Genomic DNA, 24,402 nt, shown 5'->3' with positions numbered 1-24,402 from the left:
TTTGTGATATTACAGAAGCCAGTCAGTGCATTTGTTTTGTGTGTTTTTAATTCATTCTAAATGTCATCAGTCACAATTCATGAAAACCAGGGACCGGTTGCACAAAACACCTCCAGGTAACCCTTTACTGCACAGAGCACTGACATCATCATCATCATAACACTACTCATATTTATACTGGTTTTGAACTCGATTCCAGCTGCTGTCCAGCACAGCTACATTTCCACTCCAGAAGTTTACTTTGTCTTGCAATCGATGCAAGTTAGAATTGTTTCAATATATATGAGTCAGGAAAGAACAATAAACTCAGTAAATTCTAATAGGATATTACGAAATCGTAATTCATTCTTTAGCAATCTGTTGTTTATTTATACATCCTTCAGTTAGACTCCACGGCCCTTAAACTGAACACCGTTACATGTATTATGTCTGTGGTTCAATTTCCCAGCGTCAGAGGCCTGTAGGATTTGCTTGTATTCCTGGTCACACAACCCAGACTCGCTCAGTGGATTGGAAAACTCTTGCTGTAAATTTGACCAGTGGCAGCAGGCTGAATCAGTTCATTCATTATTGGTTCAACATTTGTTGACTTTTCCTTTCTTCGATTGCAACCCAGTTGGTCGAGATTCTCTTTATGGCCTTTTGATTTATTTAAGTTTCTTACAATGTTGATCAAACTATGGGGTGTCCCTGTTGAATATTGTGAAGAGCTCTTGTAAGGCTGTTACCCGTAGCTCTCTCTTCTTACTGAAAACCTAACCCTAGCACAAAGGATTATTCATCTTCAACCTCTCACCTTGGAGTCTTGTTTATTCAGGGCCTCCAAAGCTCAGGAATTCGGGAGAGGCGTTCTCCCCCAATACAGATTGGTGTTACTATGGTGATCAGGCCATTTCACCTCATGTCGCCATGGCTACCGGGGCCTATTCCTGGTCAGCTCTACAACGCTACACATTTCTCCACTCCCTTGTGCATCTGCAGGTGCCACACGATCATACCACAGAGGAGCCCTTTAACCACTCTTAAGGTCCAACACTGCAAAAGAGCAAGAAAGAGTTGGTATAAAACCTGTCTGAGTTTCTGTACCTATGACCCGTGCACATGCGTGCTACACTTGTATTACATGGTGCAGTTTACAAAAGCAGGGCAAAATAAAAGCATGGACAATGCACATTGCAAAATATTCAATCATTGATTTGATTCATTTGTTCTAGAAACGTGACAAAATGTACAAGACAAACCCTCCAGGCGGTTGTCCAGTAAGGACGGTGCAGTCTTGTCTCTGGGATGCTACATACCGGGGTCGGGATACTCGTTCCCATCAATGTATTTATTTTCAAGTCTATGCAGTTTAAATGCTAAACCCTGAAACTCATTCCCCACACTGAGTTATCAATTTCTCCTGACTCGTCCATCAGATGAGGTGCAGAATAGTTTCCTTTCTGCATATTCCCGCTCCCAGGCACTGACTGCATTGACAGCCTGAGTTAAACTGACAGCAGAGAAGCCTCTTGTGAAGTGTCCGCGTCTCCGACCACTTTCTGACACAATCAGAATGCAAGTTGTTGAACAGCATCTTGACCACTTAAAATGCAAGCTCTTAAGAGTGATACACAAAACAGTAAATTACACAGGGACTCATGATGCGATGTTAATGTCTTGTTCTGAATGGACATGGGCTTTGTCTCCGGTGTGAATGCGCTGGTGTGATTTCAGAGCTCCTGCCTGACGGAAGTGCTTGCCACAGTCAGAGCAGCAATACGGTTTCTCTCCTGTATGAGTTCGTTGGTGTACTTGAAGGTCATTTTTAGCACGGAAACTCTTCCCACAGTCAGAGCAGTGATACGGTTTCTCACCTGTGTGAATTCGCTGGTGTGATTTCAGGTATTCTGTGTGACTGAAACTCTTCCCACAGTCAGAGCAGAGATATGGTTTCTCTCCTGTGTGAATTCGCTGGTGTTTTTCAAGATTTCCTATGTTAATGAAACTCTTTCCACATTCAGAGCACCAATATGGTTTTTCTCCTTTGTGAATTCGCTGGTGTGTTTTCAGGTACCCTGAAAAACTGAAACTCTTCCCACAGTCAGAGCAGCAATACAGGCTATATCCTAGATGAATTTGCTGGTGTGCTTTCAGGGCTCCTCTGTAACTGAAACTCATCCCACAGTCAGAGCAGAGATATGGTTTCTCTCCAGTGTGAATTCGCTGGTGTTTTTTCATGTCTCCTGACTGACTGAAACTCTTCCCACAGTCAGAGCAGCAATACGGTTTCTCTCCTGTATGAATTCGCTGGTGTCTTTTTAGGTTTTGAAACACATTGAAACTCTTCCCGCAGTCTGAGCAGCGATACAGTTTATCTGTGTGAATTCGCTGGTGTGCTTTCAGGGATCCTGACTGATTGAAACTCTTCCCACAGTCAGAGCAGCGATACGGTTTCTCTCCAGTGTGAATTCGCTGGTGTGCTTTCAGGTGTCCTGAATGACTGAAACTCATCCCACAGTCAGAGCAATGAAATGGTTTCTCTCCTGTGTGAATTCGCTTGTGTTGTCTCAGGGTTCCTAAATCCCTGAAATTCTTCCCACAGTCAGAGCAGCGATACAGTTTCTCTCCAGTGTGAATTCGCTGGTGTGTTTTCAGGTTTCCAAACTGGGTGAAACCTTTCCCACAGTCAGGATATTCTCCACCGCCCGCCCTCGCTTTAGCTGCTGGACTGGAACCTGGAAAATATGAACAGGAAAGAAAGTAAGAGGGACTGCTTGTAGTCTTAGGGCATGTGGCTAGGTGGTGAAGTGGATTAAAGTGTGTGCATTTTATCTGTGGGGTTTGCTCTGGGTTACACCAGTTTAAAAATGCAAAGTTAAACTTAAAGCCTTTCTGTGTGAAAGCAAAGTCAGTAAAGACTGATGCTGGTGAAACCGAGCCCTGTGCTGAGCCCTGAAGTTCTCCTGTAATGTTTCCCCTGACAAACCCTACAATATATCTTTCTCCTCAGCATTAGATTACAATTATATCTTTCCCATGATAGCATTGAGTTTTTTCTAATCTTGGGGTCTGTACAGATGCATACACTGAACTGCAGTGTAATCCGCATCAGCTGTCAATGATGTGCTTGGAGACTGGAACGGCTCCCTCCCTCTCTCTGTTTGGAATCATCTTGTTTATTGTTGTACAGATATACATCACGGTGCATTAGAAATGTGCAGCCCAATGCCATAGCATTACATTACACATGCAGGGTTTATGTGTTTTGTTAATTCAATTCTCTCTATTTGAAATACTGTACTAATATTCTGGCTTCCGGTAGAATCTTGCAATGTACTGTAATTTAGTAGTTTCTTTGTTTACATGATGCTAAATAAAGGGTCTAAATTATGTTTATATATTTTTTAAATGCTGCCTCAATCCTACAATTGTAGGAGATACAAAGCTTTTGTCCATAGCTGTAGAGCCCTGTCTAATCCAGCCCCTCTACAAACCAGCATTCTAATTCGGTATGATTTTGGGGTCCCGATCTAATCCCTATTGAAATGAATGGTGTGATCCCCTCTACAATCCAGAGCCTGGCTATTCTGGAATCTGTCCCTTCTGCCTAAAATCAATGTATATCTGACTACAGCATCGACTCGTGTGATTTTTTCTTTTCTATGTTTAAAACTAGTCTGTAAAACAAAATAAACACAGTAATCCATTGCATATCTAACTGTGGTGGGACCAGAGTAAGGGCGGATATGTAAAAAGGCAGATAAATTAATATTGTTTTAAATACCATTATATCGAGTCGCGTTCGCTTTTCTGTTCATGCGTTCCTGAAACGCACATGCCCAAAATTTTGCGCCCCATCCATCAGATACTAAATGATCAGTTAACACAGAGGCTAATAAACTCCAGGAAGGTGCATTTTGGTACATTTTTATGAACTTTTAAACGCTCTGCTATATCACAGTTTAAACGATCTCTGTCTGTGTATAGATATGCATATGAATACTGACACACTTCTTCATGCTAGTATATACTAACAGTAGACCGTTTCTATGACAACGAGACGGGATTCTAAGCAGTGTTTGTTGCCTTCATCATCTTCTGCATTCCAGTAACAGCATCGCCACGTCTGTGTCTTAAGCGAAGACTCTTAAAAATCTGTACATCTGCATGTATATGCATTTTTTTGCCCAGCAGCTTTTCGACACACACACTACAGTACATCTTGCCGTCTCGATAAACAAGCCACGGGTACTTTATCTCCCATTCATAATTATAAGAACGGATTTTTCGTTTGTGTTTTTCTGCATTACTACTGCTTGCGATGCTTTCTGTCTTTGGTCACTGTAGTGCAGTCTCCGGCTCAGAGAACCCCCCTCGGGAAGCAGGTGAAGTGCTCAAGACGGAGCTGACCACCAGACACAACTGCAGGCAATCAGGATTTATTTACATATAAAACACACTGAACAGCTCACATGACACTACCAGCAATGGTTGCGTATGGAGCACATACAACACAGTGTACAAAAACTTTGGTGGAATCTACAATCTCTGAACTAATCTTCTCTGTTCAATAATAAACAAACATTGCTGAAGAGATTGATCATGGCAGATAAACGGTTAGGATGGATAGGCAACGGATTACTGTACAAAAGCAAGGTGTTGTGTATACACTACCACGTCCAGCAGGTGCCATTCTCAATCGTGCAGTTCTTGAACAACAAATAAAATGTCAAAAGTCTACAAAGTGAAAGAAAAGCTGAACAAACACCAACTCAAAAGAGCTAACACTGAGAAACCCTGAATGCAGCAGAAAGCACCTGAATCCTCATGCAGGTACAGTACGAGCATGTGAAGGTCTTTCTATGGGAATGGGTTAAACAGGCTTGTGATAATAACAGGTGAAGAGTTTGCTGAAGCATTACTGTGTTTATTACACTGTGTGTGTACAGTAATACAGTTGTTTAGTGTTCAGTAGGTCAGTATTCAATGTTTTACAGTAACTCTCTAATCCGGCACCACTTTCCAGTCCCAAGCGATGCCGGATTGGACAGGTTAAAGTAATCTAACCAATATGCTCCCTCCCTCTCAACCACACTGTGGATTTCACGCAATCTAGAATGACAATGTCACAGCTACTGGGAGTCACTCACCTGCTAGACTGCATTCTGAATGGGAGCGCCCGTCTTCCTTTCCACCTCCTTGCATGCTGTTGGGAGAGCCTTCCTCTCCAGCGCCTTGCTCTCTCACGCAGATTCTCTCCAGCACCACTCTACACTCCCGCAGGCGTACAGGCTCCAGCTCAGGGATGTTTGGTTTGAAGTCCTCAGATTCTTCCTTCACTGCTTCCATGTGGTCAAACTCTACTTCAGGGGGCTCCTGTTTAATACGGACAGTTTCCAGCACCTCTTCTTGTTTAACAGGAAGGGGTTCTTCTGTCTGGGGGATCTCCAATTCATTGTGCTCAGCTTTAATCTCAGAGACCTCTGGCTGGCTGCTGTCACATTGCATCTCACAGAGCTCCTGTTTAATGGGGAGGGAAGCCAGCCCAGAGAACTCCACTCTAATGGGGACAAGTTCAAGTTCAGGGAACTCCTCTTTAATCTGGTCAGATTCCATCTCCACACTGTCCATGGCAGCACATGGGATTCTGTTTAGTAGCTGCTGAAGAAAAAGTATTTATTTAAATACACTGTTATGAAGGGCATTCAAGGGACAAACACAATCTGGCCTTAATAGCAGGAGTGGCTTTACTATTGAAGGAACATAACATTTCTTGTAATAAATTTATAATATCATAGGATTTTATCTGTTATTTTAATAAAATGTATTTCCACATTTCTATATACATTTTATTAAACTAAGACCAGACTGGCAGATCTAGATTAAACTTTGCATTGTGCTTTCATGTCGACGAACACACGAGGCAGCCAATCAGAATCATGCATGAAAAGGAAATAAACAAATCCTCCCTCCATCACAGACTTGCTTTGTTAACAAGCCTGGAACTGCCCAATCACGCACTCATTCGATTGGCTGTGCCTTTAAAGGGCGGGGTCTAGAGGCCCGTCACAGACCTATTGCTGCCAGTCAAACTGACAAGCAGCTTCAGTCTCTGCCAGTCAACTAGCTTTATTGTAGATTGTGCAAGCTGTTCGGATATATTTTTTCAGTTTTGTTAGTTACTTTTTTATATATTATGTATTCAGTCAACTCTCGTTAATATGAATTTCAAGGGACCAGCAACAACAAAAAAAAAAGCGTCTCATCAGCAGGGATCCTAGTTTGTTACCCAGCAGGGAGGAATTAACCCCCTCCCTGCTGTCTTACTAATATATATATATATATATATATATAAATAAAACATGGTGACCAGGCATCCCAGTGCCCCGACATTTCTCAATCTTTTAAAATTGTCCCAGGTCGTGTTATTTCGCGGTACATGTTAAAACGTGGTACTCCATGTACTGTGCTTGCTCAGAAAACAAGGTACCGTCCATCTGAACAAATACAAAGTACTGTTTGACCTTTATAGTTCGTTAATATATCTTTTTTTTCACAATTCAGCAAATATATGACTAACTGATGAGCAACAAATTGGCTTATCTAACATTGTAAACATATACCATTTTGTGGGTGAACCACAAATTTGTCTTGTTCCTAGTGATTTGTGCAGCAGTCAATCACAACATTGACAGCGTACCATTTTTTGACGTAACACGGGTCAAGTTTTGGTACCAGTACCACATTCTGATGATGTACCACGTTCTGCACCTACACCGGCTTTCAGCCACTTCCTGTAGCGCGACACTCTAAATACCTTTTCTCAAAATAACGAAAACAACCGCGTCTGTGTCATTTAGTTTAAAACAACCGCGTCTGTATCATTTAGTTTAAAACAACCGCGTCTATATCATTTAGTTTAAAACAACCGCGTCTATATCATTTAGTTTAAAACAACCGCGTCTATATCATTTAGTTTAAATCAACCGCGTCTATATCATTTAGTTTAAAACAACCGCGTCTATATCATTTAGTTTAAATCAACCGCGTCTATATCATTTAGTTTAAATCAACCGCGTCTGTATCATTTAGTTTAAAACAACCGCGTCTATATCATTTAGTTTAAATCAACCGCGTCTATATCATTTAGTTTAAATCAACCGCGTCTATATCATTTAGTTTAAATCAACCGCGTCTGTATCATTTAGTTTAAAACAACCGCGTCTATATCATTTAGTTTAAAACAACCGCGTCTGTATCATTTAGTTTAAAACAACCGCGTCTATATCATTTAGTTTAAAACAACCGCGTCTGTATCATTTAGTTTAAGGCACCTGCAGTGAAAACAAGATAACATTTTTAAAAAGTACTATTGTAATCAAGAACATTATGTTTTATAAAGTCATTAACACAGACAGACGTGCTTATTTCTCAGCGCGCAATGCGTTTCCATGTAGTTTATATTCAATATGAATCTACAATCACGTGTAGTTTCGTACAGTATCTGTTCAGTTCAGTCGGGATTTATCCCAGACACTAGGAGAGCATCGAGAGGTTGCGCGCATCCGAGTTCAGCAGGTTAAACCACATCAACACCGCGCTGACATTACTAGCTACCCATGACGAGAACATCACATACCTGCGCTGCACAGAAACACTGACCGGCTGAAAAACCCGCGGCTAACAGCAAAACACCACTGCGTCGAGAACAACCAAACAACAATTAAAAACAACAACATGGAACTCACTTTTTCTTTTTTTTATCGTCCACGCCTTGTCAAGTGGTGCCCAACAAAATGTTAAATAATTTAAAAACAACTCTGCGGAGCTCAATCTTTTTTCTTTTAAATTTCTATCGTTTGTTGTTGTTCTTCTCTTTGAAAAGACGCGGAGGTATGACGCAGCCCCGGTTTTGGGGATGGAACTGCTTAACAGTCTCGCGTTTTGATTGGTTCTTGTCTGTCGGAGGAATATGACGTTGACACGAGTGGGAAAGCGTAGAGGCATTTTAACATTGTGAGAGAATTATACAACCAATCCTTTTACACGGCACTGAAGTTTGGAGCCCAACTCTAAACTGTGAATACAGTAATTGGGACTAAAGTCCAACAGAAATCTTACATGTAGAATTCTGCAAAAACATCTTGCAGTTGCACAGAAATGCTGCAAGCAACGCTAGCCTACAGTATAACTATCAGGAATAGATGAGGAGTAATTGACCAATGCAATCCAATAATATCCATGTTAAGTTGTTGAAGGGCGCTGGTCTCTTAAAACCCATAAGCTAAAGAGCAGATATAGGACTTTTTTGCATGTTTGTATTTTTTTGCATGTAATAGGTTTATAAAATATGTTGAATTCCACCATTCTATTCATATTGAGGTCTGATAAACCGCTACACATGACTATATATTGATGGACATTACATAAGCTAATGAGATGTCCCTTTTTTTGAAATACCATGTTCCTTCTCAAAATGTATTTTGATATTAACCTTTAATAAAGGAAAACACCTGCATTTTCAGTACTGTATCTATTTCAGTGCAATGCAGTTTTTTTTCATTGTAATAAAGAAATAAGCTTTTTTTACATTTAAATGTTATTTCTGTTTCTAATTCAAATTTGGGGAGAGTCAAAAAAAAGTTGTCAACTTTGATTCATGTACTAAAGGTTACTCTTAAATGAATTCACGATCCAGTTCTGTTGAACATTTTTATGGTAAACTGAGCATGACTTAGAAACTGGGCTGTCATCTGTAGAGCAGAACATCCCATAAACTCAGCTGAATTCGGAACAGCAGAGAAGCCCAGAATTTGGGACATAGCCTCAGAACAGGGGCAGTGTATATGTAGAACTGTGATTACATTAGAGATAAACTAATGTATCCTGTAACAAAACTGAAATAGTGCAGTATATAGATTTGCAATTAAAATAAATCATGCAAACGATGCATAAGTAGTAAGGTATAGTCAGTAAAACATTTTTTAACTCCATTTCAATGCAGAATGTTCTTTGGTTGTGAATTTGAGATGGTGATCCATTGTTTTCTAACATGTTTTATTCTTAACTGTATTTATATACATGTATGACTAGGGGAGCAAATCTAAATGCAATGATGCTTTTTATATGTGTCTGTTTTGTGTTGTATTCAAATCTAAATGTAATGATGCTTTTTATATGTGTCTGTTCTGTGTTGTATTCAAATCTAAATGTAATGATGCTTTTTATATGTGTCTGTTTTGTGTTGTATTCAAATCTAAATGTAATGATGCTTTTTATATGTGTCTGTTTTGTGTTGTATTCAAATCTAAATGTAATGATGCTTTTTATATGTGTCTGTTTTGTGTTGTATTCAAATCTAAATGTAATGATGCTTTTTATATGTGTCTGTTTTGTGTTGTATTCAAATCTGAAACAATAAATCTCAAACGATAAATCTCAAACGATAAATACAGTTATCTAAATGCAATGATGCTTTTTATATGTGTCTGTTTTGTGTTGTATTCAAATCTAAATGCAATGATGCTTTTTATATGTGTCTGTTTTGTGTTGTATTCAAATCTAAATGTAATGATGCTTTTTATATGTGTCTGTTTTGTGTTGTATTTTTTGTGATATTACAGAAGCGAGTCAGTGCATTTGTTTTGTGTGTTTTTAATTCATTCTAAATGTCATCAGTCACAATTCATGAAAACCAGGGACCGGTTGCACAAAACACCTCCAGGTAACCCTTTACTGCACAGAGCACTGACATCATCATCATCATCATCATCATAATAAAACACTACAACAGTCTAGCAACAGTCTTCTCTAATCTCTTATTACACTGGACACTGCATTCATATGTTAATAATGTTGCAATGAGCCTCCAGCATGAGTCATTGCAGCTCAACTGCAACATATCCTAACTCCAGTGGACAAAACCCTTCTGTGATTACATAAGTGGTATTCTGTTTATCTAACAATTACAATGTGTGGAAGAAGTTTGAGCCTAAACTAAACACTTGGGGCTGAGTCTCTGGAATGGGTTAACACAGAATGATGCACTCAATACAAGAGTTTAATACCAATGCTTTATTAAACAGGGAACAGCAAGCAATGCAGGGAGGTATTGACATGCACTCTCTTACTTGGAGATGCAGAGGGGTGCAGTGTTCTATTCTTTCTCTGCTCTCACAAGAGCTCTAACACTACTCATATTTATACTGGTTTTGAACTCGATTCCAGCTGCTGTCCAGCACAGCTACATTTCCACTCCAGAAGTTTCCTTTGTCTTGCAATCGATGCAAGTTAGAATTGTTTCAATATATATGAGTCAGGAAAGAACAATAAACTCAGTAAATTCTAATAGGATATTACGAAATCGTAATTCATTCTTTAGCAATCTGTTGTTTAATTATACATCCTTCAGTTAGAATCCACGACCCTTAAACTGAACACCGTTACATGTATTATGTCTGTGGTTCAATTTCCCAGCGTCAGAGGCCTGTAGGATTTGCTTGTATTCCTGGTCACACAACCCAGACTCGCTCAGTGGATTGGAAAACTCTTGCTGTAAATTTGACCAGTGGCAGCAGGCTGAATCAGTTCATTCATTATTGGTTCAACATTCGTTGACTTTTCCTTTCTTCGATTGCAACCCAGTTGGTCGAGTTTCTCTTTATGTCCTTTTGATTTATTTAAGTTTCTTACAATGTTGATCAAACTATGGGGTGTTCCTGTTGAATATTGGGAAGAGCTCTCGTAAGGCTGTTACCCGTAGCTCTCTCTTCTAAATGAAAACCTAACCCTAGCACAAAGGATTATTCATCTTCAACCTCTCACCTTGGAGTCCTGGTGCAACCCGATCTTGTTTATTCAGGGCCTCCAAAGCTCAGGAATTCGGGAGAGGCGTTCTCCCCCAATACATATTGGTGTTACTATGGTGATCAGGCCATTTCACCTCAAGTCGCCATGGCTACCGGGGCCTATTCCTGGTCAGCTCTACAATGTTACACATTTCTCCACTCCCTTGTAAATCTGCAGGTGCCACACAATCATCCCTTTAACTACTCTTAAGGTCCAACTCTGCAAAAGAGCAAGAAAGCGCCGGGATAAAACCTGTCTGAGTTTCTGTACCTATGACCCGTACACATGCGTGCTACACTTGTATTATATGATGCAGTTTACAAAAGCAGTGTAAAATAAAAGCATGGACAATGCACATTGCAAAATATTCAATCATTGATGTGATTCATTTATTCTAGAAACGTGACAAAATGTACAAGACAAACCCTCCAGGCGGTTGTCCAGTAAGGACGGTGCAGTCTTGTCTCTGGGATGCTACATACCGGGGTCGGGATACTCGTTCCCATCAATGTATTTATTTTCAAGTCTATGCAGTTTAAATGCTAAACCCTGAAACTCATTCCCCACACTGAGTTATCAATTTCTCCTGACTCGTCCATCAGATGAGGTGCAGAATAGTTTCCTTTCTGCATATTCCCGCTCCCAGGCACTGACTGCATTGACAGCCTGAGTTAAACTGACAGCAGAGAAGCCTCTTGTGACGCGTCCGCGTCTCCGCCCACTTTCTAACACAATCAGAGTGCAAGAGAGCTGAACAGCATTTTGACCATTTAAATCTCAAGCTCTAGAGCGATACACAAAACAGTAAATTACACAGGGACTCATAATGAAAGGTTAAGGTTTCGATCTGAATGAACATGGGCTTCGTCTCTGGTGTGATTTCAGAGCTCCTGCCTGACGGAAGTGCTTGCCACAGTCAGAGCACCAATACGGTTTCTCTCCTGTATGAGTTCGTTGGTGTACTCGAAGGTCATTTTTAGTACGGAAACTCTTTCCACAGTGAGAGCAGCAATACGGTTTCTCTCCTGTGTGAATTCGCTGGTGTGTTTTCAGGGATACTGTGTGACTGAAACTCTTCCCACGTCAGAGCAGATATACGGTTTCTCTCCTGTATGAATTCGCTGGTGTGTTTTCAGGGATTCTGTGTGGCTGAAACTCTTTCCACAGTCAGAGCAGATATATGGTTTCTCTCTAGTGTGAATTCGCTGGTGTTTTTTCAAGGCTCCTGACTGACTGAAACTCTTCCCACAGTGAGAGCAGCAATACGGTTTCTCTCCTGTGTGAATTCTCTGGTGTGTTTTCAGGTTTCCTAAGTGACTGAAACTCTTCCCACAGTCAGAGCAGCAATACAGGCTATATCCTAGATGAATTTGCTGGTGTGCTTTCAGGGCTCCTCTGTAACTGAAACTCATCCCACAGTCAGAGCAGCAAAATGGTTTCTCTCCAGTGTGAATTCGCTGGTGTCTTTTCAGATGATGTGACTGAATGAAACTCTTCCCACAGTCAGAGCAGCAATACAGTTTCTCTCCTGTGTGAATTCGCTGGTGTGTTTTCAGATGATCTAACTGAATGAAACTCTTCCCACAGTCAGAGCAGCAATACGGTTTCTCTCCTGTGTGAATTCGCTGATGTTTTGTCAGGGTTCCTCTTTCTCTGAAACTCTTCCCACAGTCAGAGCAGCAATACAGGCTATATCCTAGATGAATTTGCTGGTGTGCTTTCAGGGCTCCTCTGTAACTGAAACTCATCCCACAGTCAGAGCAGCAAAATGGTTTCTCTCCAGTGTGAATTCGCTGGTGTCTTTTCAGATGTTCTGACTGAATGAAACTCTTCCCACAGTCAGAGCAGCAATACGGTTTCTCTCCTGTGTGAATTCGCTGATGTTTTGTCAGGGTTCCTCTTTCTCTGAAACGCTTCCCACAGTCAGAGCAGCAATACGGTTTCTCTCCTGTGTGAATTCGCTGGTGTCTTATAAGGGTTCCTGAACCACTGAAACGCTTCCCACAGTCACAGCAGCGATACAGTTTCTCTCCTGTGTGAATTCGCTGGTGTGTTTTCAGGTTTCCTAACTGGGTGAAACCTTTCCCACAGTCAGGATATTCTCTACCGCCCGCCCTCGCTTTAGCTGCTGGACTGGAACCTGGAAAATATGAACAGGAAAGAAAGTAAGAGGGACTGCTTGTAGGCTTAGGACATGTGGCTAGGTGGTGAAGTGGATTAAAGTATGTGCATTTTATCTGTGGGGTTTGCTCTGGGTTACACCAGTTTAAAAATGCAAAGTTAAACTTAAAGCCTTTATGTGTGAAAGCAAAGTCAGTAAAGACTGATTTTGGTGAAACCGATCCCTGGGATCAAAATCTGAGTTTGAAGTTCTCCTGTAATGTTTCAGATCTATTGCCCCTGACAAACCCAGATTACAATTATATCAGCATTAGATTACAATTATATCTCTCTCATCATGGTATTTTATGACCTCCTTTTCTTTCCCTACTCCTCCCCCTCCTCTGATCTCTCTATCTCTGTTCCTCTGGAATCTACCACACTCTCTCCCTCTTCCTCCGCTAAGAACCTCGGAGTCACCCAGGACCCCTGCCTCTCTTATTCCCAGCACATCTCCACTCTGGCACGCACTTGCCGATTCTTCCTGAGCAACATCCGAAGAATCCGACCCTTCCTCACCAACTATGCCACCTAGCTCCTGGTCCAGGCCTTGGTACTCTCCTGCCTAGACTACTGCAACTCCCTCCTGGCTGGCCTCCCTGCGTCCGCCACCCATCCGCTCCAGCTCATCCAGAACTCCGCTGCCCGCCTGGTGTTCTCTCTGCCTCGCTTCTCCCATGCTACTCCACTCCTCCGCTCACTCCACTGGCTCCCGATCACCGCTCGCATCCAGTTCAAGACTCTTGTACTAGCCTACAGATGCCTTGAGCAGACTGCACCCAGCTACCTCCAGACCCTCATCTCTCCCTACACCCCCACTCGACCTCTCCGCTCCGCCTGCACTAGAAGACTGGCTCTACCTCCTCTACGCTCCCCTGCCTCCAGAGCCCGCTCCTTCTCCACCCTCGCCCCGCAGTGGTGGAATCTCTTTCCTACAGATGCCAGGACTGCCCAGTCCCTGACCACATTCCGGCGCCTCCTCAAGACACACCTCTTCAGAAAGAACCTGTAGAACTCCTGTTTTTCCCCTGGGACACATATCATCCTTCCTTAAATGCGCATTACTTGCTCTTATCTGCCCCCTATTTTACTGCAATCTGCCAAGTGTTTAATCTGTAGTATTTTGTATTTAATTATATCCTGATGTAACTATCACTGACACTGTTATCTGCTGTATTATTGAATTGTATTTTGTCACACTTGTACTTGCTTGAACCAAAGTCATTGTATTCATCATTGTATTTGTCTTGCTCTTAATTGTATTATTACTTGCACTGTGATTCTTGAAATGTAATTGTTGACGACTGTAAGTCGCCCTGGATAAGGGTGTCTGCTAAGAAATAAATAATAATAATAATAATAATAATGAGTTTTTACAAATCTTGGGGTCTGTACAGATGCATACACTGAACTGCAGTGTAATCCGCATCAGCTGTCAATGATGTGCTTGGAGACTGGAACGGCTCCCTCCCTCTCTCTGTTTGGAATCATCTTGTTTATTGTTGTACAGATATACATCACGGTGTATTAGAAATGTGCAGCCCCATGCCATAGCATTACATTACACATGCAGGGTTTATGTGTTTTGTTAATTCAATTCTCTCTATTTATAATTCCTATAATTGAATCCCAACACAGTGGGTTACAGGACTCCAGTATACAGACAGAAACACAAGCAGTTTATTTTATACAGTTACACAGACTGTAAATGCATCAGGAACCTACACTACAGACAAAAGCTTAGCATCACCTAGACATTTTAGGATTGAGACCATTAAAAAAAAAAAATAATAATTAAAAAAAATAAAAAAAATAATAATAATAAATAAAAAAAAAAAAAAAAAACACAACACTATATAATGTGACTTAACATGAAATACTGGTAGACTTTTGCAATATAATGATGCTGTAATTTCATTTGATTACATGATGCTAAATAAAAGGTCTAAACAGGGGTGGGAGCAGAGCAAAGTAGCCAAGACTGAAAATGTATGGTGCTGTGAAGGCGAGTACTTTTAGTAGTTTATATTTTAACAGCAGTTGCACGTAGTCTATACAGTACAAATACAAAGCAAACATGCGTACACAACCTACAGAAACGCACACTGTGCACAACAACTGCACAAAGTGTTTCATGTTACAAAAAGTGCAAACAGAAACACACAGAAACACAACAGCTGTATTGCTGGTTTCTCAGCTTCTTGTAATAACTTGTTACTTCTAAGCTGCCGTGCAGAAGGCTGCCTGTCAAGGAAATACCAAAAAAAAAAAAAAAAAAAAAAAAAAAAGCTTATTACTGCGTTGAGAATACCTCGTTTAAATATGGATGCTTGTTTTCACTGCATTGCCTCATGTACAGCTAACCATAGATATTCTATTTATTTCTATTCTTTTAAATAGAATATCTTTGAACTAACCTTGAAAGATTTTACGGTACGACAAAGGTCAAACGGCATTCAAACATTGAAACTCAAGACCCTACTGAAACCATCTTTAAAAACGTAGCAATGTTCTGTAAAAGTTTTGGCTGCAAAACGGAACAGACAAAACTAGATTTTTTTTAAAACAATTTTGAGCGACAAATTCAGCGACATTTTCAAGTTTTGTAAACCTTTTAAAATGATGTTGACATACTCTTGAAAAGAAACGTGCAATTTCCATATTTTGATGCCTTAAAATCAATAAATCGTACACACGGGAGGCAACCCTTACATTTCTAATACTATGTAGAAATAATTATGAAGTTTTAAAACCAGATACCTTCAAATTATTAGTAAATTGTAACATCATGTATGCCACTAACTCAAAAGAGCCAACAGTGAGAGACCCTGAATGCAGCAAGATGCACCTGAATCCTCATGCAGGTACAGTACAAGCACGTGAAGGTCTTTCTATGGGAATGGGTTAAACAGGCTTGTGATAATAACAGGTGAAGAGTTTGCTGAAGCATTACTGTGTTTATTACACTGTGTATGTACAGTAACACAGTTGTTTAGTGTTCAGATAGTTTTGTCATTTTACCTTTAGGTCAGTATTCAATGTTTTACAGTAACTCTCTAATCCGGCACCACTTTCCAGTCCCAAGCGATGCCGGATTGGACAGGTTTTAAAGTAATCTAACTAATATGCTCCCTCTCTTTCAACCACACTGTGGATTTCACGCAATCTAGAATGACAATGTCACAGCTACTGGGAGTCACTCACCTGCTAGACTGCATTCTGAATGGGAGCGCCCGTCTTCCTTTCCACCTCCTTGCGTGCTGTTAGGAGAGCCTTCCTCTCCAGCGCCTTGCTCTCTCACGCAGATTCTCTCCAGCACCACACTACACTCCCGCAGGCGTACAGGCTCCTGCTCAAGGATGTTTGGTTTGAAGTCCTCAGATTCTTCCTTCACTGGTTCCATGTCGTCAAACTCTACTTCAGGGGGCTCCTGTTTAATACGGACAGTTTCCAGAACCTCTTCTTGTTTCACAGGAAGGGATTCTTCCATCTGGGGGATCTCCAATTCATTGTGCTCAGCTTTAATGTCAGAGACCTCTGGCTGACTGCTGTCACATTGCATCTCACAGAGCTCCTGTTTAATGGGGAGGGAAGCCAGCCCAGAGAACTCCACTCTAATGGGGACAAGTTCAAGTTCAGGGAACTCCTCTTTAATCTGGACAGATTCCATCTTCACACTGTCCATGGCAGCAGACCGGATTCTGTTTAGTAGCTGCTGAAAAAATAATCATGTATCAATTTAAATAGTGTAATGAACGGCATTCAAGGGACAAATGCAATCTGGCATTATAGCAGGAGTGGCTTTACTATTGAAGGAACACAGAATTTCTTGTAATAAATTTATAATATCATAGGATTTTATCTGTTGAAAAAGTTTAACCCTTTGCGGCCATGTTGGACCAGGTCTGACATTACAATTTTCCCTTTCCGGTCTGATGTAACTTAAAAAAGGATGGTGAGTAAGTAGATTCAAGAAACTGCACAGAGTCCTTTTCTTCAATCAGTTGTTAGGTTTATTGAAATATGCAGGGAGTCTGGTCCCAGGTACAGGACAAACAGAATACTCGTTCTTACAATTGTTGCATGACATTAAATACCCTTCTGCATAGGTGTCTGTCTCTCTCCTCCTCTTTCTCTGACACTTAACCAATAGAAAAGGTACAACTCATTATCCTGTTACCATATATTTCATGTGCGAGTGTGTGTGTGTGTGAGTGTGTGTGTGTGATCTAGTGTGAAGACCTCTGAACTCAGTGCATTCTTCACACCCCTGGTGCCACAAAGGTCCATACATCTGGTTTTTGTCATCTTCTTGAGACCTTTTCTCTTTTGATCTATTTGAAGTCTTAGAGCCTGGCTCCTTCGGTCCCCTTGAAAACTAGCTTTATGACCCCGTCATAAACCAGCTGTATTTTCTAAGCAAAAACCTGTTAACTAGTTTTATACCCCAGTGGACTCCCCGAAGGGCAAGCTTCTTTCATGTCAGGGCTGGAGATCAAAGGACTTGTTTGTACAGCCGTGTGCTGCTGGCCAGCCATTTGCTTTGACACAAAAGAATCTTTTTCAGTTGTTACAACTTCAGAGTAACTTCTCTACCATATTGCAGCTTTCATCTATCACAGCAGTGCTTGCATTTTTGGAACTAACAGTTTTTTCTATCCAATGTTAAATCACTTTTCAGAAAAATAACATGAATACAGCCGTCATTCCTCATGCGTAGCAAACTGCTATTCAATACTTGTTCCATGTTTTCCAACACGGTCCGACATCATCAAAAAGACGTCAAGCGCAGGTCTCTAGTCATTTTTTCTCAGGAAAAAGCAGAGAAAAGCTTTCAATGGCTGAGTGAGACCGATAGCAGCCGAAAAAAAAAAAATAAGGAGGCAGAACTGTACAGATAGTCAGATAGATAGTCCCTTCAACACAGACATAACACGGACATAAACAAACAAGATACCTGCTTCCTCATCCAGCGCTCAAAGAATATCACAGACATTTGCCAAGCTTGACGTTACAGTAATAAAATAATGCCAAATGCATACTGAGTTTCTACTGAAGCTACAGTAACACTGAAATCAAATTTCATTGACAGTACAATGAAAAGTATTATAAATGTAGTAGTACTGTGCATTTTATTGACAATACGGTTGTAAGAGAGCCTGCAGCAGGGAAGCAGGAGAGAGCCCTGCACACTATTAGCGGGGGCAGGGCACAGCCCTGCTTGTATAGAGGCTTTGTATTATTAATAGAATGTATAAATATGACTGTATTATTAATAGAATGTATAAATATGACTGTATTATTAATAGAATGTATAAATATGACTGTATTATTAATAGAATGTATAAATATGACTGTATTATTAATAGAATGTATAAATATGACGGCGCAGCCTTGTGTTCTGTTTTGTATTTTTAAAAAATCCGATGTTTTGTTATTGTCTAAAAACCTTGTGCAGAAACAGTGAAGGCAACTGCCCAGACTGACCCAGGGTCTGTTTGGTTTCCTTTAGTGTTCGTGACTTTGTTTTGTTTTAACTGTTTTATTTCGCTCTGTGAGCAAGTGTTTTTGTTAAATGTTTGTTTTTGTATTTATTTTTGTGTTTGTAAAGAAACACGACGATGTCAATTTAGTACATTGTCAATACAAACTGAACCGTGTCACGCTCAACACGGTCTGTCTCAAGAAGTCAATACAAACTGAACCGTGTCACGCTCAACACGGTCTGTCTCAAGAAGTCAATACAAACTGAACCGTGTCACGCTCAACACGGTCTGTCTCAAGAAGTCAATACAAACTGAACCGTGTCACGCTCAACACGGTCTGTCTCAAGAAGTCAATACAAACTGAACCGTGTCACGCTCAACACGGTCTGTCTCAAGAAGTCAATACAAACTGAACCGTGTCACGCTCAACACGGTCTGTCTCAAGAAGTCAATACAAACTGAACCGTGTCACGCTCAACACGGTCTGTCTCAAGAAGTCAATACAAACTGAACCGTGTCACGCTCAACACGGTCTGTCTCAAGAAGTCAATACAAACTGAACCGTGTCACGCTCAACACGGTCTGTCTCAAGAAGTCAATACAAACTGAACCGTGTCACGCTCAACACGGTCTGTCTCAAGAAGTCAATACAAACTGAACCGTGTCACGCTCAACACGGTCTGTCTCAAGAAGTCGGCAGCACTCAGCAAATCTAGATTTGCACTGTGGAAGAAAATCTCTCACCGGCATGGTTTGCAATTTTCATTATTCTTGATTTTTTTTTCTAACCGTAAAAAGTCTGAAATTAAAAAGATGTTATCCCAGAGGCGACTGGCTACTCTTGTAATGACACTGCATGACTGTAAAATGACCAGCCCCTACGTAGAAAAATACGTAGTTCATTTACATTTGTTTAGAACATGTAGTTTATGTATTGATCAAAATCAACGTGTGTACTCAGGGGCATGTGAAATAAACACCGCAATTGGGGAGACACATTAAACAAACAAAACAAAAAACCATATATATATATCTATATATATACACACACAAAGTGTGTGGTGTGTGTTGATATGGTTATATAAATAAATAGCATTACACTCGCCATTTCAATGAAACTCCATACGCTGTGGAGCTTTTTATCACTGACACATCTTTCTGCAGTTGCAGCTGTAACAGGTAGCGCGGCCCAAAGCACCTGCAGGTGGAATACATCAGGATACAGGAGTCCAGGTCATGTTCTTTACAGAGCTTCATGAGTTCTGACAAAGACATTGCATTGTCCGATTCCCGAGTGTTAAAACAGGCTCAATGTGGTGTACGAATAAATCACACTGCATTTCAGGAACTCTGCATTGAAGCTCTCGATTCAGCTTCACAAGTGCTTTCCCTTTAGTATATTAACAGTTTTCAGTTTAGCATAAAATAGCATCATTTTTAAAATGTGTGGTTTATCCACTAATTGTACTACTACAGCTGGACTCAAACATTAAAGGGACACACGCACCAGTCCTTAACTACACTTTATGATGAAATACGTTTAGTGTGTGAGTGTCAGTGACAGAAAGGGCAGAAATCAATATTTTGGAGATGATTATTGGAGGGGCCAGTGCCTCTGCATGTACTAAATATTTGAAGATGCACTAAATAGTGTGTTTCTGACCCAGATGGCCTTCCACACGTATGTGTGTGTGCGTGTACGCATGTGTGTGTATGCGAGTACTAAAAGCACATCGAACACCCAATGCCTTAATATTTTGTGTACAGATTAGTTTTGTTACTAAGGAATTTTACCGACTGTATTAAGTTATTTTTTAATTCTGTGAAGACCTTTTTACAATAAAGACCTTAAAATGTGCCCAAATTATAGTTTAATGTAAGCTCAAGTTAAGTGTGTGCGTGGTGTCTCCATATCAAAGGCTGGACTCGCTGTTCGTGGTTCATTCAGACACAGCTTAAACTGTGCAAAATAACAATTGTCATATAAATATAAGGTCGCTTCAGCATTGATTTTATCACATCCCTGTGTTATTACAGAATGTCTAATTAATACTAATTAAAAAGCCCATTAATACTCACTATATACTGTAAAAAGCCTATCGTGCTGAAAAGTCTGTATAACAGGATATGTTATGTTAAAAAAGTCCCAGGTCGTGTTATTTTGCGGTACATGTTAAAACGTGGTACACCATGTACTGCGCGTGCCCGGGCTGTGCAAATAATTTTAGCTCAGAAAAAAAGTTAACGCCCATCTGAACAAATACAAAGTACTGTTCGACCTTTAAAGTTAATTTTAATATATATATATATATATATATATATATATATATATTATATATATATATATATTATATATATAACCAATTCAGCAAATATGTGACTAACTGATGAGCAACAAATTGTGTTATCTAACATTGTAAACATGTACAATTTTGTGGGTGAACCACAGTTTGTCTTATTCCTAGTGATTTGTGTAGCAGTCAATCACAACACTGACAGCATACCATTTTTTGACGTCACACGGATCAAGTTTTGGTACCAGTACCACATTCTGATGATGTACCACGTTCTGCACCTACACCGGCTTTCAGCCACTTCCTGTAGCGCGACACTCTAAATACCTTTTCTCAAAATAACGAAAACAACCGCGTCTATATCATTTAGTTTAAAACAACCGCGTCTGTATCATTTAGTTTGAAACAACCGCGTCTATATCATTTAGTTTAAAACAACCGCGTCTGTATCATTTAGTTTAAAACAACCGCGTCTGTATCATTTAGTTTAAAACAACCGCGTCTATATCATTTAGTTTAAAACAACCGCGTCTGTATCATTTAGTTTAAAACAACCGCGTCTGTATCATTTAGTTTAAAACAACCGCGTCTGTATCATTTAGTTCAAAACAACCGCGTCTGTATCATTTAGTTTAAAACAACCGCGTCTGTATCATTTAGTTTAAAACAACCGCGTCTGTATCATTTAGTTTAAAACAACCGCGTCTATATCATTTAGTTTAAAACAACCGCGTCTGTATCATTTAGTTTAAAACAACCGCGTCTGTATCATTTAGTTTAAAACACCGCGTCTGTATCATTTAGTTTAAGGCATCTGCAGTTAAAATAAATAAATAAATAATAAAATAGAGTAATCAAGAACATTATGTTTTATAAAGTCATTAACACAGACAGACGTGCTTATCTCTCAGCACGCAATGCGTTTTCATGTAGTTTATATTGAATATGAATCTACAATCACGTGTAGTTTCGTACAGTATCTGTTCAGTTCAGTCGGGATTTATCCCAGACACTAGGAGAGCATCGAGAGGTTGCGCGCATCCGAGTTCAGCAGGTTAAACCACATCAACACCGCGCTGACATTACTAGCTACCCATGACGAGAACATCACATACCTGCGCTGCACAGAAACACTGACCGGCTGAAAAACCCGCGGCTAACAGCAAAACACCACTGCGTCGAGAACAACCAAACACCAATTAAAAACAACAACATGGAACTCACTTTTTTTTTTTTTTTTTTTGCCGTCCACGCTTGTCAACTGCTGCGCAACAAAATGTTAAATAAATTAAAAAGAACTGTGCAGGGCTGAGTCGGTTTTTTTTTTCTTTTCTTTTAAATTTCAGGCGTTTGTCGTTGTTTTTATTCTCTTTGAAAATGCGCTGAGGTATGACTCTGCCTGCGCTCTAGTAACTCCTAAAAATCCTGCGTCGCCAGCGGGAGTCTGCCTCTGACGTCACCGCCTGCGTAGACGGAGCTGGGACAGATTTAGGAGGTTTCCCAGCGCGGTCCACTGAGCAAACATAGCGACCAACTTCATTGATTTTGCCATTGCAGAAGAGATAGAAGCAATTGAGTTTCCCTTCGTGCTCCACCACCTTCAACAATTACAGCAACCTCAGAAAAGGTACATTGAAAACGATGCAGACAGCACAGATACATTTTTCATTAGTTGTCAGTATTTTATTAGCCTTTGTACAATTAATTAAATGCTACATTTTACACAAATACATATACGTCCCATAATGATTGTATTTACCATAAGGATAAACAAAATGCAACAGAAAATATAATTGCATGAGGTGATGGAGTCCAGTAACCAAACTAGTGTATCCAGTGGTACTATTAGTTCACTGACATTCTTAATTAAAATATGTTCTATATATATATATGGCTTCTGATTACAAACAAACACAAGTGAACACTCCCTACAATACAGTTTAGAAACATGCACACACATAACTCACCTTTTGGGTGCACTGGGCTCTGGCTCTTCAGTACATCACTGAAAAGCCTACTGGCATATTTAAGATCTGCATGAAATAGGATGAGCAAAGATTAGTGGATATATAACTGTGGCATTACATGAAGTCGGAATATGCATTGTATCAAGAGGAGCTAACAGGTCTGGTAAAGGGTTAGGGTTAAGCTTAGGGTTTGTCTAAACAAATACCAATGCAAATGCACAACAACAAAAGGCTGTAGTTATTGTATTACAGGGTTGTTGTAGTTATTGTATTACAGTGTTGTTGTAGTTATTGTATTACAGGGTTGTTGTAGTTATCGTATTACAGGGTTGTTGTAGTTATCGTATTCCAGGGTTGTTGTAGTTATTGTATTACAGGGTTGTTGTAGTTATCGTATTACAGGGTTGTTGTAGTTATTGTATTACAGGGTTGTTGTAGTTATCGTATTACAGGGTTGTTGTAGTTATTGTATTACAGGGTTGTTGTAGTTATCGTATTCCAGGGTTGTTGTAGTTATTGTATTACAGGGTTGTTGTAGTTATTGTATTACAGGGTTGTTGTAGTTATTGTATTACATTGTTGTTGTAGTTATTGTATTACAGGGTTGTTGTAGTTATCGTATTACAGGGTTGTTGTAGTTATTGTATTCCAGGGTTGTTGTAGTTATTGTATTACAGGGTTGTTGTAGTTATCGTATTACAGGGTTGTTGAAGTTATTGTATTACAGGGTTGTTGTAGTTATTGTATTACAGGGTTGTTGTAGTTATCGTATTACAGGGTTGTTGTAGTTATCGTATTACAGGGTTGTTGTAGTTATTGTATTACAGGGTTGTTGTAGTTATTGTATTCCAGGGTTGTTGTAGTTATTGTATTCCAGGGTTGTTGTAGTTATTGTATTCCAGGGTTGTTGTAGTTATTGTATTACAGGGTTGTTGTAGGTATTGTATTACAGGGTTGTTGTAGTTATTGTATTACAGGGTTGTTGTAGTTATCGTATTACAGGGTTGTTGTAGTTATCGTATTACAGGGTTGTTGTAGTTATTGTATTACAGGGTTGTTGTAGTTATTGTATTACAGGGTTGTTGAAGTTATTGTATTACAGGGTTGTTGTAGTTATTGTATTACAGGGTTGTTGAAGTTATTGTATTACAGGGTTGTTGTAGTTATCGTATTACAGGGTTGTTGTAGTTATCGTATTACAGGGTTGTTGTAGTTATTGTATTCCAGGGTTGTTGTAGTTATTGTATTCCAGGGTTGTTGTAGTTATTGTATTCCAGGGTTGTTGTAGTTATCGTATTACATGGTTGTTGTAGTTATCGTATTACAGGGTTGTGAAGATGACAGGTGCTCTCTGTAAAACATTTCTCTCATGTTCCTTATAACAGCTTTCGATGTCTTCAAGAACATATTTGTTGTAGTAGTTATAGTGACAAATCAAACATGAACACACAATATCACTGATACACATCATGTACGTTTCAATAATGCATTCTTAAATGGGGTTTAGTTTATTATCAGTATTAATATTTCGTACTTGACTGAATTCTTTCCTTCTCTGCAGGTGTGATAGTTGCCATGCCATCAGTAGTGTAATATCCAGCTTTTCCATTATGGATGCTCACCAGGGAAGTGGCTGCCACTAACATAGCTTTTATAGACACAGAT

The 24,402-nt window shown here is 39.9% G+C and overlaps 2 protein-coding genes across 2 annotated transcripts in view; both read right to left on the bottom strand.

Annotated features, from left to right (window-relative positions):
- Positions 1–30: 30 nt before the first annotated feature.
- LOC131706973 (zinc finger protein OZF-like) lies at positions 31–5,633 on the bottom strand. Its single transcript, XM_059008966.1, has 2 exons — positions 5,133–5,633; positions 31–2,717 (listed from the first exon to the last, which is right to left on the bottom strand). The coding sequence occupies exons 1-2, from the start codon at positions 5,611–5,613 to the stop codon at positions 1,639–1,641; spliced, it is 1,560 nt and encodes a 519-aa protein (XP_058864949.1). The 5' UTR covers positions 5,614–5,633; the 3' UTR covers positions 31–1,638.
- Positions 5,634–9,620: 3,987 nt separating this feature from the next.
- Positions 9,621–24,402, bottom strand: part of LOC131706971 (zinc finger protein 135-like) — a 32,794-nt gene continuing 18,012 nt past the window's right edge. The window contains exons 2-3 of the mRNA XM_059008963.1: positions 16,195–16,702; positions 9,621–12,970 (exon numbers count right to left, since the gene is read on the bottom strand). Of these exons, the coding sequence (XP_058864946.1) occupies positions 11,880–12,970; positions 16,195–16,675 (1,572 nt within the window). The 5' untranslated portion in view covers positions 16,676–16,702 and the 3' untranslated portion in view covers positions 9,621–11,879. The remainder of the gene's footprint in view (positions 12,971–16,194; positions 16,703–24,402) is intronic.

This window comes from Acipenser ruthenus, chromosome 38 (assembly GCF_902713425.1).
Source record: "Acipenser ruthenus chromosome 38, fAciRut3.2 maternal haplotype, whole genome shotgun sequence".
NCBI classification, from domain to species: domain Eukaryota; kingdom Metazoa; phylum Chordata; class Actinopteri; order Acipenseriformes; family Acipenseridae; genus Acipenser; species Acipenser ruthenus.
This window is presented reverse-complemented; position numbering and strand designations above follow the sequence as displayed.